General features: G+C 62.1%; 1 protein-coding gene across 1 annotated transcript; it reads right to left on the bottom strand.

Annotated features, from left to right (window-relative positions):
• Window positions 1–376: 376 nt before the first annotated feature.
• Window positions 377–13,165, bottom strand: MYO1G (myosin IG). Its single transcript, XM_038559534.1, has 22 exons — window positions 12,887–13,165; window positions 11,271–11,479; window positions 11,058–11,151; window positions 10,274–10,439; window positions 10,088–10,141; window positions 9,485–9,580; window positions 9,163–9,282; window positions 8,513–8,737; window positions 8,258–8,403; window positions 7,886–8,000; window positions 7,636–7,806; window positions 7,395–7,465; window positions 6,222–6,296; window positions 5,933–6,065; window positions 5,204–5,370; window positions 4,649–4,856; window positions 2,512–2,735; window positions 1,940–2,084; window positions 1,300–1,404; window positions 1,022–1,135; window positions 706–860; window positions 377–621 (listed from the first exon to the last, which is right to left on the bottom strand). Exons 1-22 carry the CDS (start codon window positions 12,976–12,978, stop codon window positions 465–467), a joined length of 3,042 nt encoding a protein of 1,013 aa, XP_038415462.1. The 5' UTR covers window positions 12,979–13,165; the 3' UTR covers window positions 377–464.
• Window positions 13,166–15,440: the final 2,275 nt, after the last annotated feature.

Below are 15,440 nucleotides of genomic sequence, written 5' to 3'. Positions count from 1 at the left end.
GACACAGCAGCAGGGATGTGTCTGTCCCCACGTGTGCTCAGCCCTGCCCAAGGGTGGCCCTGGGACCCCAAGCCTCCCTACGGGCCCAGTAGGGACAAGAAAAGGAGCCTTCGGGTCGGAGGATGAGGTGGGGAGAGCCCTGAGCTGTGGGAGGAGCAGCCTGGACACAGAGGGCACCGTTTCCTCTAGGCCCATGGGCTCTGCAGCCAGTGGTCCACATGCTGGGGCCTCCAGGGAAGGGGGTCTTGCTGCCCCACCACACTGGGCCTCCTCCCTCAGTTTGGGTGACCCCACAAGGGTCAGCAGAAGGCACGGCAGTGACCTTTGACAAGTTGCTGGTGGCTGTGTGGATGTCCACCCACAGACACAAGTCTCGTAGGGCACAGATTCAGAACCCTTTATTGCCCATGGCCCGGGCTCCGGCACTGGGCTGGCGTGAAGGTAGGCCGCTGTGGCGGGACAGGTCAGCAGCTAGGCCACAGGAGGGTGAAGGCACCGCGGCTGCAGCGGAATTCCGGCTCGGGCTGCTCGGGCTTGGGTTCCACAGAGACCAGGCGCCTGGTCCCGCGCTGGCTCAGGGGGATGCAGTCGGAGACGCGGACCTCCAGGGCCCTCCCCGTCCTGGAGCAGGGGCGCCGAGGAGGTTAGGGCAGGAGTGTCAGGGCCCCGCAAGCCCCCAGGACCACTGGGTGCGCCCGCACTCACCCCTGGCAGTAGGCAGCCAGCACGCCCACCAGCTCCCCCACGCGGTTGTCCAGGGGTGGCCGGGAGCGGTGCAGACACACCACCAGGTCATCCTGGCCCCGCGCGTGCAGCACGACCAGCTGGTCCCGCCCGCTGGTCACACTCAGCCCGGTCACCTGCGTGGCCACGGGGTCAGGGGAGTGGCCGGCCTCCTCCCCCTGCCAGCCTCCACCTCCACCCCCAGCAGTAGGGAAGGCCCTGCCCTCTTGAGCTGAGGGTTTCTTCTAGGAGCTCTGTCCTTTGCAGGTAGACCCCCGCCTCCCCCCACGGCGCTCACCGCCTCCAGGGGCACGGCCCGCATCACCCGGTACTGCCGGCCCGGGTCCAGCTTGTAAAGGTGCCGGTCAGTGAGCAGCAGCGCGCGGTCCCGGCTCTTGTGGAAGCGATTCACCTGTGGGACAGGCGCTTGGGGTCATCTGTACACCTGGGGCCTCTTCTCCCTGGATCCCTTTACTCAGGACTGAGTTGGATTTGATGCTTGGGAAGCCCCTGCCCTGGGCCTGGGCTGGACCTGGCTGGAGCTGCTGCCCCCTTCCCAGCCATCCCACGCCTCACCTTCCGAACGTGGCTGGAGAAGAGCACGGCGCCGAAGCAGTCCTTCTCCCGGAGTGCCTTCAGCCGCTCAGCGAACAGGCCTGAGGCTGTGGGGTTGTCGGTGGCCTGAGGACAGATTGGGGGAGCTTAAGGGCCAAGCTGGGGACAGTGCTGGGCGAACAATGGGTCTGGTGAGTGGGTGCCTCTCCCAGAAGCCAAACCAAGTCAGGCCTTGAGCCTGCCCTCCTTAGGGGTCTGAGGGCCCGAGGCCCAGTTCCCGGCAGCCCCAGGTTCTGCTCACGCTTATGCCCTCCACAGCTGCCCAGCAGCCCAAAAGCTGAGAAGGCAGGGTCCCGGGGGCCAGGGGCACAGTTCCCTGTGCCTGGGGGAGGGCCAAGGGGAGCCAGGGCATGGGTTCAGGTCGGGGGTAGGGGGCCGGCTCTACCTCTGTATCTGCGGAAGAGGGGCCAGAGTGCAGAGAAGGTGCTCCGAGGCCCAGGCCTCATGGTTCTGGGGGGAGGCCAGGGCCTAGGGCGGAGGGGCATGGCCCACGGGCCAGACAGACACCCGGGCCCAGGGAGAGGACATCTGGGATGGGCACAGCAAGCTCTCTGCCCTGAGCCCCTCCCTGCTGCCCAGCCTTCAGGGCCCCGGCACTCACAGAGGACAAGTAGTCCCTGACCCAGGCTCGCCGGCAGCCCCAGTCTTGTCGCAGCTCCTGCAGGACCCCCATGGCAGCCACCTTGGCCTTGATCTGGGCCATGTCTGAAGGTGGGATATTCTTCACCAGCTGCCGGGCCCGCCACCTACAGGTCACCAGGAGGCCAGATGGACCTCACGCAGCCCTCACCTTCCCCATCCTGGTCTTGCCCTTGGACTCACGTCCATGGCCGCCTGTCACTCCCTTTCCCCCATAGGAGAAGGCTGCCTTCGGCCTCCCTCCCGGCCTCCTGGGTCTCAGCATGATGTGCCCCACCCCCCCACTCTGAGGTTAGGGGCTGCTCTGTGCTGCTCCACCTGGAGAACTCCTACTAGGATGCTTTGTTCCACGCATTCCCTAGTCCCAGCCAGCTACCCTCCTGAGTGTGGGGTGTGGGGACCCAGTTACTATGCGCAGCCTCCTGCTTTCCTGTTTAGCAATGGGGCTGCTGGGGAGCAGAGGGACAGGCCAGGGCTTCAGAGGGCGCTAGCTGAACGGAGATACACGGAGGGGCAGCGGCTGAGGGTGCCTACCTGCAGAACAGCACGTGGCAGGTGTCCTGGAAAGGCTGCAGCACAGCAGGAGGCGGTGGCCAGACCAGGTCTCTGCCGTAGAGCGGGGGCTGCCTTGCGGCCTGGAACCGCCGCTGCAGCTCAGCCAGGTGAGCGCGTACCTTGTGCCTTCGGAACCAGCGCATGATGGTGTAGACGGCCCGCAGTCGCCGGCAGCGCCACCTCGCCAGAGTGCCCCGCCAGGCCTGGGGGGCCAGCCAGGCTCTCAGTCAGTCTGGTCTGTCTGGCCAGGCCCCTCCTCCCCGCTGGTTTCCATTCCCTCCCCTCTCGTGCAGCCCACCTCCTCCACCCTCAGCCCAAAACTGGGCCAGGCTGCCCCGCCTGCAACTCCTGGGAGCCACCTCCTCCTGCAGCGGGTTGCTTCCTGGGTGGGCAGGTGGCCCTGCTGGAGCCTCTGCCTGACTCCTGGGAGAGCTGCCTGCCCTGCTCTTTATCCTTGTGCCCAACACCTGGCCCCTGGAGATGGGGGTGCCTTCCCCTCCACGAGGGGCAGTGCCAACTGTCCACCTGGGACCCAAGCTGACCCTGAGAATGAACCCCTAGATCGGGAAGCCCACACACACAGCAGGCAGCCCAGGGGACCCATAGATGAAAACAGACAAGGAGCCTGACCCAGGCTGAGGAGAGGACAGCGGTGTGGACAGTCCTGGACATAGTGTGGGGACAGACAGACAGACACACAGAGATGGGGTGGGGGGAAGCACACAATTGTAGCAATCGGGGAGGATGGTAAGTCATCATAGGGATCTCTCAACTTTTCTGTGGGTTTAAAATGTTAAAAATAAACAGTTGGGGAGACAAATGGGAGAACTCCTGTCCTTTGGGAATACACCAAAATGACTTCAAACCAAATGATTCGATGGAGCACCTGCGTGGATCAGTTGGTTTGGTGTTGGACCTTTGATTTCGGCTCAGGTCATGATCTCAGGGTCATGGGATCAAACCCTGCATCGGTGCTCAGCGGACAGTCGCTTCTCCCTCTCCCTCTCTCTCTGCCCACCCCCCACTCAGACGTTCTCAGTCATCTCTAAAAGGAATACATAAATCTTAAAAAACAAACAAAAAGAATTGCTTAAAAATAACTGGGATGGGCTGCAGGTGTCTGCACAAAACCACAGTGGTCACGGGGTGGTACAACTGACGCTGGGGAGTAGGCGCTGGGGAGTAGGCGGGGGAATTTAGTAGACCATTACGCATACTTTTCTCTAGGTCTGAAATCTTTCAGAGTGAATAGAAGAAAAGAAGGGAAGAGAAGGAAGGGGGATGCCCGGGTGGCTCAGTTAAGCATCTGACCCTTGATTTAGGCTCAGGTCATGATCTCAGGGTCCTGGGATTACCGAGTCAGGCTCCCTGCTCAGTGGGGAGTCTGCTTGTTCCTCTCCCTCGGCCCCTCCCCTGCTCACCCACTCCTTCTCTATCTCCCTCAAACACATAAATAAAATTCTAGGGGAAAAAAAAAAAAAAAAGGGAAGGAAGGAAGCCAGATCCTGAAAATCTTGTTTTAAGCACTTAGATCTACCTGGGCCTGAAGCTGATGGCCTGGGGACTGAAGTGAACTAACCCCATCCACAAATTTTACTTAAATCAATATCAGTTCTGGTCTGTTTCCTGCTAGAGGGGATTCCTGCGGTGCCTGGAGGGGCGCCTGTAGGCCCTGTCCGGTGCATGCACTCCTCACTCCAGGTGGTGCACATCCAACCCTCCCATCCCCTCTAGGTACACACCCCTCCCTCCCCTCCCCCCTGCACATTCATTCCCCTCCACCCCCTCACCCCCACCAGGTGCACACCCCTCCCTCCTATCCCCTCTAGGTGCACACCCCTCCCTCCCTTCCCCCATGGTGCATACCCATCCCCCCACCGCAGGTGGTGCACATGCATCCCTCCCTTCCCCCCACCCCATGCACACCCATCTCTCCCCTCCCCCCCAGCTTTCACCCATCCCTCTCTTCCCCCCATGCACATCCATCCCCCTACTCCAGGTGGTACACACACATCCCTCCCCTCCCCATCCATCCCTCCCCCCACCCCAGCCCCCTACCCCAGTGCAAACCCAACCCCCACATCCCCTCCATGGTAGGCATCCAGCTGGGCCCCACCTTCTGCAGCAGCAGCACAATGATGGGGATCAGGCGAGCACGGCTCTGCTCCAGCGTGACCAAAGTCTGGGGTGAGCGGATGAAGAGCTTGCTGTGGCCAAAGGCCACATCCCCTTGTAGACCATGTTGCTCCAGGAGGGCACTCACAGCTGCCCTGTCTGAGCCCAGCAGGTGATTGGGCCATGTGTACTCACAGGTCATCTTGTACCTGTCACCACAGGACAGCACAGTGGGCACCATGCTCTGGGGCGAGGTGTGGCGCTGCTCTGCCCCGAGCCGCCCAGCCCATGCCCCCACCCTCCCCATGTGGCTCATCCCAGTCCCTGCCCACCGTGTCCCACATATACACACAGGTCCTCACTGTCCACGTCGTGTGTGTGTGTGTGTGTGTGTGTGTGTGTGTGTGCGCGTGCGCACGGGTATGTGTGTGAATGAGAAGCACTGGCTGCATTTGGGACCCTCCGGCCACCCCTCCAACTCCTCACCCGATCCCAGCCCATGCATGGGAGACAGATAGGTGGGGACATGGGGCTCCGGGCTAGCAGGGAGCAGTACCTGAGCAGGAATCGAGGGTAGGGCTGGCGGGAAGCAAAGCCGGCCCTCCGGACCCTCACATTCTCCAGCAGCCCCAGGTATGAAACCTGATGGCGACAATGGTCCTCGTCCAGCCTGCCAGCCACCTTGTCCTCATTGGGCTTGATGCAGCGTACATAGAAGGGCTCCTGCCACAACAGAGGACACTCAGAGACACCAGCATCAGCCCCCACGGCCACCGGGCAGCGTGCAGGTGTCCCTCACAGGCTGCCCAGGGAAGAGGCTCTTGCAGGGGGAAGGGGAGGCTGAGCGGCCAGGTCAGGAGGAGGCAGGACGGCCCGCAAGGGGCCAGACTGAGTCTCCGGAAGCTCTGTGTTTGGGTGGGCTCTGGGGTCCTCCTGCCGCCTCCTTGGACTTTGGCCCCAAGCCACACGAGAAGCAAATACTGCTTTCCTGTCCCCGTAGGCCCTCCCCACCACCTCCTGCGTGAGAGGCAGGGAGAGGACAGGGGAGGGCTGCTGCCAATCTCATTTTTACTCAAGCTTCAGCCTGGCCCTGGATGTCCTGGTCTGCACAGCGGTGGGTTCCCCCTGGCTGCGGTGGGGGTGGGGGTGTGGCTCACGGCAGGCAGGAAATGACCCCCCACCTTCCCCACGGTGTGCAGAGGTGCTGGGGCTGGTTTGCCAGCCAGGCACAGATGAAAGGGTCTGGAAAGATCCATGGCGGGGTGGGGGTGGGGATGGTGTGTACCTTGGAGGCCAGGTTTTCCACTAGGGCCACCATGGAATTCTTGAAGAGAGTGCCAGCGGTCAGGGGGCGCTTGGTCACTTCTGTGATGTCCTGTTGGCCATCCGGCCACATGGTCCGCAGGGTGGGGTCGGAGCTGTGGATATAGGCCACGTACCAGCTGCCATCTGGAGGGCAGCCCCTCCCCCCCGCTCCAGCTCTGCCCCTGGTGTGAAACTCCAGGCTGTCAGCCCATCAGGCAGGTGTCAGACCCGAGCGTCTGAAGGCCCTGCCAGCCCTGGCCCCCACGCACCTGTTGTAGAGCAGCCGCTTGAAGTCTTGGAAGAGGTGGTCTCTGTTCTTGTCGATAAAGCCCTCCACTGAGTACCTGTGGGTCCAGGGCTGCTGAGGGGCAGGAGGCCCTCACCCTCCTCCCCTGCATCTGCATTCCTAGGCCTCTCTCCCCTCTCCCCTGCTTTCCCACACCCACTTTCCTTCTCAGCACATAAGACTCTGTCCTTCAGGGGATCCCTCGGTGGCTCAGCAGTTTAGCGACTGCCTTTGGCCCAGGGCACCATCCTGGAGTCTCGGGATCGAGTCCCGCGTCTGGCTCCCGGCATGGAGCCTGCTTCTCCCTCCTCCTGTGTCTCTGCCTCTCTCTCTTTCTCTCTCTCTCTCTCTCATAAATAAATAAATCTTAAAAAAAAAAAAAGACTCTGTCCTTCAGAGGTGCCTCTCCAGGACGATGAGTCGGGGCTTATGTCCAGGGCACTGAACCCCGGCTCTAGCGAGTTCGTGCTGTATGACCAGGGACCAGTGACTTAACCTGTCTGTGCCCGAATGTGCATCGCATGCTCAGATGGGCACCTGCTGAGTTCCATGAGTGTCAGCGATGGTAGTTATGGCCAGGAACCCCTGCGTCTGATCTGTTCGGAATCTGTGGTGCTGAGAAGCTCAGATTCATTGTCGTCCCGCCTTTTGACAACAAAAGGCTGGAAGGTGCAGGGTCCTTGGTGCACCTGCAGCTCCTGGCAGACTCTGGGCCAGTGGCCTGACCTCAGGCTGCTCTGTCCTCTCCACGTGTCCTTGGGAAGGGCTCTCTGCGAGCCACCTCCAGTCCAATTCAGGATGAGGGGAGCGGCAGGGAAATTAATAATACGGCCATGGTGATTTCTGGAGTCTTTGGGTGTTGGTCCCGAGGGTGTGCTCCAAGGATGGAAAATGCATGCCTGGGGGCTTGCTGGAAACAGACTGGCCTGTCCCACCCCCAGGTAACCTGCATCTCCATAATAGCGAACCCCCCATCCCCACCCCAGGTACTGCATGAACTGGGCCAGAGAAGAACATTTGTTAAAAGCTTCCAAAGGCTTCTGTGGTGCAGCCAGGGCCAAGAGCTCTTATCTGAACAGCCCTGTTTCATGCTTGTCCCTTGTGGATCTGGTGTCAGGCCCGTCTTCGGCGTGCTAAGAAGGGGAGGGGGCCTTACGTGACATCCCCTGCATAGTGCTTGATCCGGAAGTCTCGGCCAAACTCCATGGTCTTGTCCGTGGGGCAGAGCTGGGCAGGGGGAGGGGGGGCAGGCCTGGGTCAAGGCATGGGTCGGGGGAGGCTGTGCAGGGTGCGGTGCTAGAGGGCAGGCCCACCAAGGCGGGCAGCACGCCACCTGGGGGCGCCGCCCAGGACAGGCTGGGCATGGAGGGGGTGGGGTCACAAGGGCAGAGCGGCACCTGGCGGCTGCTGTAGTGCGGGTGGTGGCGGTGGTGCGTGTCCAGGCTTTGCAAGAAGATGCGGTCGGTGATGGTGCCCGCAGCGCTGCAGGCCTCGTCCAGGACGGCCAGCACGCCCCGGTGGGGCCGCTCCACCAGGTCCACAATGGTGGCGTTGTTGAAGTAGTCCACCTGGGCAGGGGTGGGCCCCGGTCAGCCCGGCCGCTGGCCTTGCTTGGTGGCACCCCCCTGCCCGGTGGCCGGCACTCACGCTCTGCCAGGCGATGCCCTCCCGCTCGTACTCCTCTTGCTCCTGCTTCAGGATGAGCTGGATAAAGAGCTGCTGCAGCTTCTCATTGCAGTAGTTGATACAGAACTGCTCAAAGCTGCGGGGGGCAGATGGGCGTCATGCGCTGCCAGTCAGCGAGCACCCCCTCCGCCCCGCGCCCCCGCCTCTGGCATCACGCACTACCGTGGACTTGGGAATCCCAGCCCAGGGGACGTGGCCACGGCTGGATGGGGTGGCTCCGCTGAGGAGCCCGGGGGCCTGACATCCTGCTCCCCGGCCCCGCGGGGTGCCACGGGACTGAGGTGGCCCCTGAGGTTGGGGTCAGAGCAGGGGGGCGGCCGCCGGGCTACCCACCTGTTGACAGGGAACACCTCGAAGCCGTAGATGTCCAGCACGCCGATAACTGTGTCCTTGCCATCTCGCCGGGGGTCCCGGCCCCGGGCTTCCATGACACAGTTGATCCGGTTCACCACCCACTCAAACAGCCGCTGGTACACAGCCTGGGGAGAGGCCGGCAGCCAGCTGCTTCAGCTTGCCTCTGCCTTTGCCTCCTCCAGGAAGGCACCTGGGTGTTCCCGCCCCGCTCCCCGCAGCTCACCCCCGGGGCACCTTTGCACAGGCATCCCGGGCATAGCTGGCCTCGGCTGCAGTGTGGCCCTTCTCTATGAGCTCCCTGCCTCCCGAGGCTACGGTGCGAGACAGCAGGCAGCGCAGCACCAGCTCGCGGGGCGTGGCTGTCAGCTCGGCCACGTGGTCCACCAGCACCTCCTCGGCCACCGCCAGGTGCCCCTGCTGCAGGCCGGCCGCCTCCGTCTCCACAAACTCAACGTTTCCCTGGGGACGGGGAGAATGATGGTCAGGCTATGCATCCCAGACGGGGTGCCCCCACGCCTCTGCCCAGGGAGAAGGAAGGAAAGGCAGGGATGGGGGTGTGGATGGGCCCTGGAGCACAGCTCCTTGCCCAGAACCTTGTGCCCAGGCTGCAGCTGATAGGCACCTGCTCCTCAAGCTGCCTGGGGCTGAGGGGGTGAGACAGAGGCTCCGACACACTGAGGCACTGCCTGGAGCCACACAGACCTCACTGCACTTCCCTGCTGGCCGAGCCACAGACGGGTCATGGTGCAGGCCTGACCTGCCTGCTGCGGGGCACGCGGAGCCCACAGCTGAGGGCCCAGCTCCTTGGAGCCTGCGTCCTTCTCCAGGGGCGGCCCTTGGGCACCGCGTGGGGTGCTGGCCCCTCCGCCCTCGGCCAGGCTCACCAGGTGCAGTATAGCCGCCAGGATCCGGTGCACAGAGCCCACCTCCTCAGGGCTGAAGCCGATCACCCGCATGGCTTCCATCACTGCCAGGTAGTGGCTCTTCTCGTCGCTCTCCAGAGCCTGCAGGACAGGGGCTCAGCACCCCAGGGCCATGCAGAGCCCCAGAGTCCTCCCACTGAATGCCTGTTAAATCGGGGTCCCGCTGAGTGGCTCACCACCCTGGTCCCCCCCTGAAGCACCGCCTCCAGCACCCAGTGCCCCAGAATGTGGCGCCACAGAGCCTGGGCGCCCTGGTGCTCCCACGGAGCCCGTCCCCACTCACACTGAGCCCCGCACCCTGCCGGGTGAAGTTGTATAGGGCAGGGTTCCTCTGCAGGTGCAGGTCCTGGAGCTCAGTGTCCTCGCAGCCCCGCAGCACCTGAAGGACAGGTACACCCACCGTGAGGCCCTTGGGGCTGCAAGACCCCACCCGACGTGCAGGAGGAACAACATGGGGGAGCTCCACGCTTGTGTGGACACCGCCAGGTCCATGCAGAACCCGCTTCTGTGGTCAGCCAACGAGTGGACACTGCCCAGGTCCACGTAGCACCCGCTTCAGTGGTCAGCCAAGGAGTGGACACCGCCCAGGTCCACGCAGAACCCTCTTCAGTGGTCAGCCAAGGAGTGGACACCACCCAGGTCCACGCAGAACCCGCTTCAGTGGTCAGTCAAAGGGTGGACACTGCCCAGGTCCAGGGACAATCCCCTTCAGTGGTCTGCTAAGGTTGGACACCATCTGGGTCCAGGGAGAACCCCCTCACACACATGATGTGTGACACCACCTGCATCTGGGAAGACCCTATGTCACCCAGTGTAGACACCACCCTGCTGGTGTCCAGGGAGGGGGAGGGCTTCCTGGACGTCCCACAAACCTGCTCTGGCTTACCTGGTAGAAGGCATGGAAGTTCCGTTCACCCACATGCTGCTTGAGGACTCGAGACTGTGGAGAGAGGTGCCCAGCTGCTACCCAGGCAAGGGCCCAGCTGCCCAGGGACCCACCCAGAGCCCCAAGGGTGGTGCAGGCAGAGGGGTGGCCCAGATCAGGGAGGGTCAGCGCAGGCGACCAGCCCACCTTCTCTAGCAAGTAGCTGTGGATGTGCCCCCCGATGGGGTCACCTTTAAAGTCAAAGTTGATGTCCATGTACTTGCCAAAGCGGCTGGAGTTGTGGTTGCGGTTGGTGCGCGCATTCCCGAATGCCTCTAGCACGCACGTGGACTTGAGCAGCACGTCCTTAACCCTGAGCAGGGCAGAGGGGGCTGGGCTGTGGCGCACAGACCTCGTAGGGGGACTGTACCGGCTGGGATCCCTGCCCCAGGCCACCTGCCCTAAGCTCCCCCTGGGTGTGGGTGAGGCCCAGGTCCTGGCCTGGGCGGGCTGCCACCTGCAGGGAGGGGCCGGAGCTGCCCGCCCCCTTGCAAGCTCAGATCTTCCATCATTGTGCTCCCCATTTCCCGGAACCCCACCCTGCCCCTCCAGACAGGAAGAGCCAGGGCTCTCACACAGGAAGCTGCTCCCACGAGGCCCCCGGGGTAAGAGCTGGGGAGCAGCTGCAGAGGAGGTGGACAGGTGGGCCCTGATCCTGGTCCAGGTCCTTCCTGACCATTTGGCAATCTTCTCCCTTCCGTGGGGTCTCCTGTGAGGGGCCCATCTGTCAGCCCTGTGCGCCTTGCCTCTTCCCTGTTCCTGGTGGTGGGGTGCTCCAGGCACTGGGCCCTGCCTCTCCTGGGTGGAGAGGTTCTGGGTGGGCTCCGGGAGCCTTCCCACAGACGGGGGCTCCAAACGTGGCCTGAGCCAGGCTGAGTCATATCTGTTCCCCCCCAGGCCTGAGGCCCAGGCCATCCCTGCTCTCTCTCACCTGTCCACCTCGGCCCTCTGGCTGGGGTTGGTGACGGCAGCGATATACTGCATGATGTGCTTGCTGGCTTCTGTCTTCCCTGCCCCACTCTCCCCTGCCAGACAAGTGGATGGTCAGATAGAATGGGGGGCCACTCCCTCTGACCAGCCCCCAGGGCACCCCCTCCTGCGGGGTCTGGGGAGGCTTCCTGGGCCCAGTCCATAGGGCAGGTACCTGAGATGACAATGCAGGTGTCCCTGGAGCGGTGCTTCATTGCCCTGTAGGCAGCATTGGCCACGGCATAGAGGTGTGGTGGCCGCTCATAGAGCTCACGGCCCTGGTACTTGGCGATGGCCTCAGGCCCATACAGGGGCAGCTCCTGGTAGGGGTTCATGGACACCAGCACCTCGCCAATGTAGGTGTAGATGCGGCCCTTCTCGAACCTGGTATGGGTGGGGCCAGACCTCAGTGCTCAGGGCCATGGGGAGCCTGGGGGCCCTAGCCCAACCCAGGGCTGAGAGTGGGAAGGTGTGTGGGTTGACCTGACACTTCCTAGTGCCATCTTGCTGGAATCCCACCCCCACTGCCAGGTGGTGCTGGAGTCCACGCTGCTCCCCAGGGGCGTCCTGGTGGCACAGGAATGTCCACCACCCGTTTTATGAAGGGACTTTCTGGCCCAGGGCCACAGGGGGCCAGGTAGGCCATGGGGTGGAGGCAGAGGAAGAGGCTCCGGCTGTTTCCTGTCTTCAGGCCTGGGTGGAGACCCAGAGGCAGCAGGGGAGCCCTCCTGGCTCCACCCAGAGGGCTGGGACTAGGAGGGGCACAAGGAGGGGCCCTGGGGATGCTGGGACTGTGTTCTCCCTGCACATCCTCCTGCTTCTCAACCCTTCCTTTCGGGAACCCTGGCTCTCGGCCCCGGATATGTTCCTCTCTTGACCTTTCTGCCCTGGAAGTTACACTGGCCAGCCAGCTCAGCCCTTGCTCTGGCTGGGACCCGCCCTTCCCTGGCGGCTTGTGGTCCCTCCTCCAGCAAGGGTTCCTCTTCCTCCACCACCTCAGATGAGGGAGTTCCCCATGGGGCTCGGCAATCTCCACACCCTCTCTCATCTGCCCTGGTCCTGTTCCCCTGCAAGCTGTGTGGCTGGAGCTCAGGTCTCCATGGTTAAAATGCACATGGTAATGCCTGTCTCACAGGCTAGTGTAGAAGAATGACGTGAAAGCAGGCTCAGCTTTGTGCCCTGTACAAAATAGTCTATTTCCTGTCCTGGAACTTCAACAACGCATGCTCAGGGCATCCTATTCCCTAACTCTGCACAGCAGCCACCTGGTGCTCCCCCTGGCTGTGCAGGGGTGAAGCCATCCGGCTGCCCAACTCCTGGTGCCACCCCATCTCTCCAACTCCGGTTCCTCCAGGGCAGTCAGACCCCGTGTCACTTCCAGGAGCCACGCCCTGCAGCACCCCATGTGCCCCCCTCCCTGAGTGTCAGCTTGTCCACCTGCGCCCTGGGACAGCAGCCGCCCGCTTCCCTTGGAGCCCCCAGGGCCCAGCACCACCCCCAGCGGCAGATGGACAGTGCGCCCTGTGCAGGGCGCTGGTACCTGCCTGTGCCTGCCGGGTGGGTGGAACAGAGAACACCCAGGCCGAGGGGGAGGCCGGGATCTGGGAAGCCCGCTCCAGCACTGGCTGACCACTCTGGCCTTGGGAGGATGGTCCTTCCTGCCTGCCAGGTGCCCCTGCAGTCACCCACATAGCGGTGTGGGTGGGGGTGTGTGCAGCCCCACCTCCTGCCCCCACTGTGGGCCGATGGGTGCCAGTAAGCCTGGGGAGAGAGCCTGTGCCCTCTGCCTACCTGAGCTTTAGGTTCTCCATGAAGTCCTCCATGGTCACCTGGTCCAAGAGCACAAAGTCGGGTTTGCCGCACTCTGGGCCTTCCTGGTCCATCCTGTCAGTGGGGCCCCCAGGTCAGGCTGCCGAGATCTATCCGTGCAGAAGGGCAGAGGGGAGGGTGCTCTGCTGCTGAGCAGGCTCAGTTTTCAGCGCGCCTCCCAGGCCCCTGCGGTGAAGTAGGAAGTGGGTTCTGGCCCCAGGGAGGGGCTGCCCTCCCCACTTGCCGCTCCCCGCGAGGGGCTCTGACCCTCGCTTCCTGGTTCCCGCACCCAGAGGGCGGGCACGCCCAACATTTGGGGTGCCAGGTTCTCTGGAAGGCTCCTGCTGGCCTCCTCTGTAAGCTCCGACCCTCAGTGGTCCCTGTGCCCACCTGTCACCCCGCCCAGGACAGCATCTGTGTGGCTTGACGTGCTCACGGCTACCAACCCTCTATGTGTAACACCCAGAGCTCCACACTAGGCACGTTTTTGGCTAGGTACTTTGGATCTTGATAAACAGTGGGAAATGCCAGTGCCCAGGCCTTTGGGGGCACGGCCTAGGGTAAGCATTCTTCAAAGTGTGCAAGGACACACTGGGATGTGAGAAAACCGGCTTCATGTCCCACCGCACAGCGGGGCTGGCGGGCCAGGTTCCTCAGGCTGAGATTCCAGTGGGGCCGCAACCCAGGCCTGTGGATGGTCCTCGGGAGGCCATCCCCAGCCCCCTAGCCTGGCCCTTCAGTCGTAAGGTTCAGGAAAGGCGTGGAGAGCCCTCCCGTCCCACCTGTTTCCTCACAAGTCTCTGGCTGGCTGAGATCTGTCTCCCAACAGCCACTTCGATTGACCCCATGGCATCCTCCAGGAGGCAGTTCTCTCAACACCGACCCCGGGAGGCCCAAGTATTTGCCAAGTGAGTCATCCGCATGCTGCCTTGGGGATTCTATACTCAAAAAGCTAGTGTAATAATTGCCTTTCGATGAGCTCATTTTTTAAACTCTAAAACCCTGGGTGGCGCAGCGGTTTGGCGCCTGCCTTTGGCCCAGGGCGCGATCCTGGAGACCCGGGATCGAATCCCACGTCGGGCTCCCGGTGCATGGAGCCTGCTTCTCCCTCTGCCTATGTCTCTGCCTCTCTCTCTCTCTGTGACTATCATAAATAAATAAAAATAAAAATTTATAAAAAAAAAATCTCTAAAAGAATCGACACGCAAGTTAAGGACGGTTTTGCCTTCAAATTCATTATGACAAATAGATACCCAGTAAGTTGGGAGTGCTTACTCAAAAGCCCATAAATCCAGGCCACGGCCTTGTGCACCATCCTCAGGGGCTGTTGGCCTGACACTTCCATAGGGACTCAGGTCATCCTCCAAAGCTTTGGGGAGTCCCCTGTACATCCCCTCTGGGGTTGGTGCTTTTGAAGGGCTTTTCCACACTGACACTCAGGAGAATCTGGTCCCTCTGGTCCTGGGTTTCACTTCCCCAACCTCTCAACCCCTGGTTGCAGGGGGAAGGTTCTCCAGCCTTGGTTTAAATGGAGAGGAATTCAGCCCCTGTTCTGAAACCTGAACTGGACAGGATTTTCACGTCACTGGACAGTTCTTGGATTTTTTTTTTAAGACTTTATTCATGAGACACAGAGAGAGGCAGAGACACAGGCAGAGGGAGAAGCAGGCTCCACGCAGGAAGGGATCACACCCTGAGTAGAAGGCAGACGCCCAACCCCTGAGCCACCCAGGCGTCTCAGTTCTTGGGTCTTTTTCTAGTAGAAATGTCAAGAGGGTTCTGAGGTTGGGGATTTGGCCCCTGGGGGAGAGCCTGCTGTTGTGGAACCTGGAGCCTCACTGGGGTTGGTGGGACTTGTCTCTCATGCCTCATTTGTCCCAAGGCTGGGGTGACACTGCATGCCATCTCCCCTGTCAGGTGGGACAGACCTTGCAGGTCAGCTGGGGAAGCCAGTTGCTGGGGCCCCACCCTGGCCCTGGGGGACACCCCCCCTCCCACCTTCACTACAGATGCCAATCTCCCTCCCAGTCCCCGGCTCTCTGATCTCCATCCAGCCCATCTCAGGGTGTGTGGAACCAGGGCTCCTGAGAGGCCACCTTCCACTTTTCCCCATCGACCCGGGTGTGCATGGGGGGATAGGAGGGTTTCAGGGTACAGTTGCTAGGACTCGGGGTACCTCTCCACTCACAACCTCAGTACCATATGGAGTGTGAAGGTGGCTCATTGCATCTGCACGTGTTACTTTCACGCACACATGGGCCTGGACACCTCTGTGTGCCCATGTATGGAGATGAGCCCTGCTCTGAAGTGACCACCGCACAGGGAGGAGGACTAGAGGCGGACAAGCCTGTCAAGGTGACAGAGCCCACCCAGGATCCCCGGGGGGGGATGCCTGCAATGGCACCTGTTGTAGCCCATCACCCACTCAGCACACTGCAAAGACTCGTCAGGCCGAAGGAACTCAGCAGCTGCTCCCTTCCTGGCGGCAGGGCTCTTGCTCCCTGGATCCCACATGAGGCAAGGAGACACACACAGC

This window comes from Canis lupus, chromosome 16, assembly GCF_011100685.1.
Source record: "Canis lupus familiaris isolate Mischka breed German Shepherd chromosome 16, alternate assembly UU_Cfam_GSD_1.0, whole genome shotgun sequence".
In the NCBI taxonomy this organism is placed as follows: Eukaryota; Metazoa; Chordata; class Mammalia; order Carnivora; family Canidae; genus Canis; species Canis lupus.
This window is presented reverse-complemented; position numbering and strand designations above follow the sequence as displayed.

Bases quoted from the DNA above. Each gene is read 5' to 3' on its own strand.
- MYO1G (XM_038559534.1), bottom strand. From the start codon at position 12,978: ATGGACCAGGAAGGCCCAGAGTGCGGCAAACCCGACTTTGTGCTCTTG. The intron at 6,066-6,221 runs GTGCGTGGGGGC...CTATATCCACAG, and splicing joins AAGCGGCTGCTCTACAACAG to CTCCGACCCCACCCTGCGGA. The intron at 2,736-4,648 runs GTGGGGCCCAGC...CTGGCCCCCCAG, and splicing joins TTGTGCTGCTGCTGCAGAAG to GCCTGGCGGGGCACTCTGGC.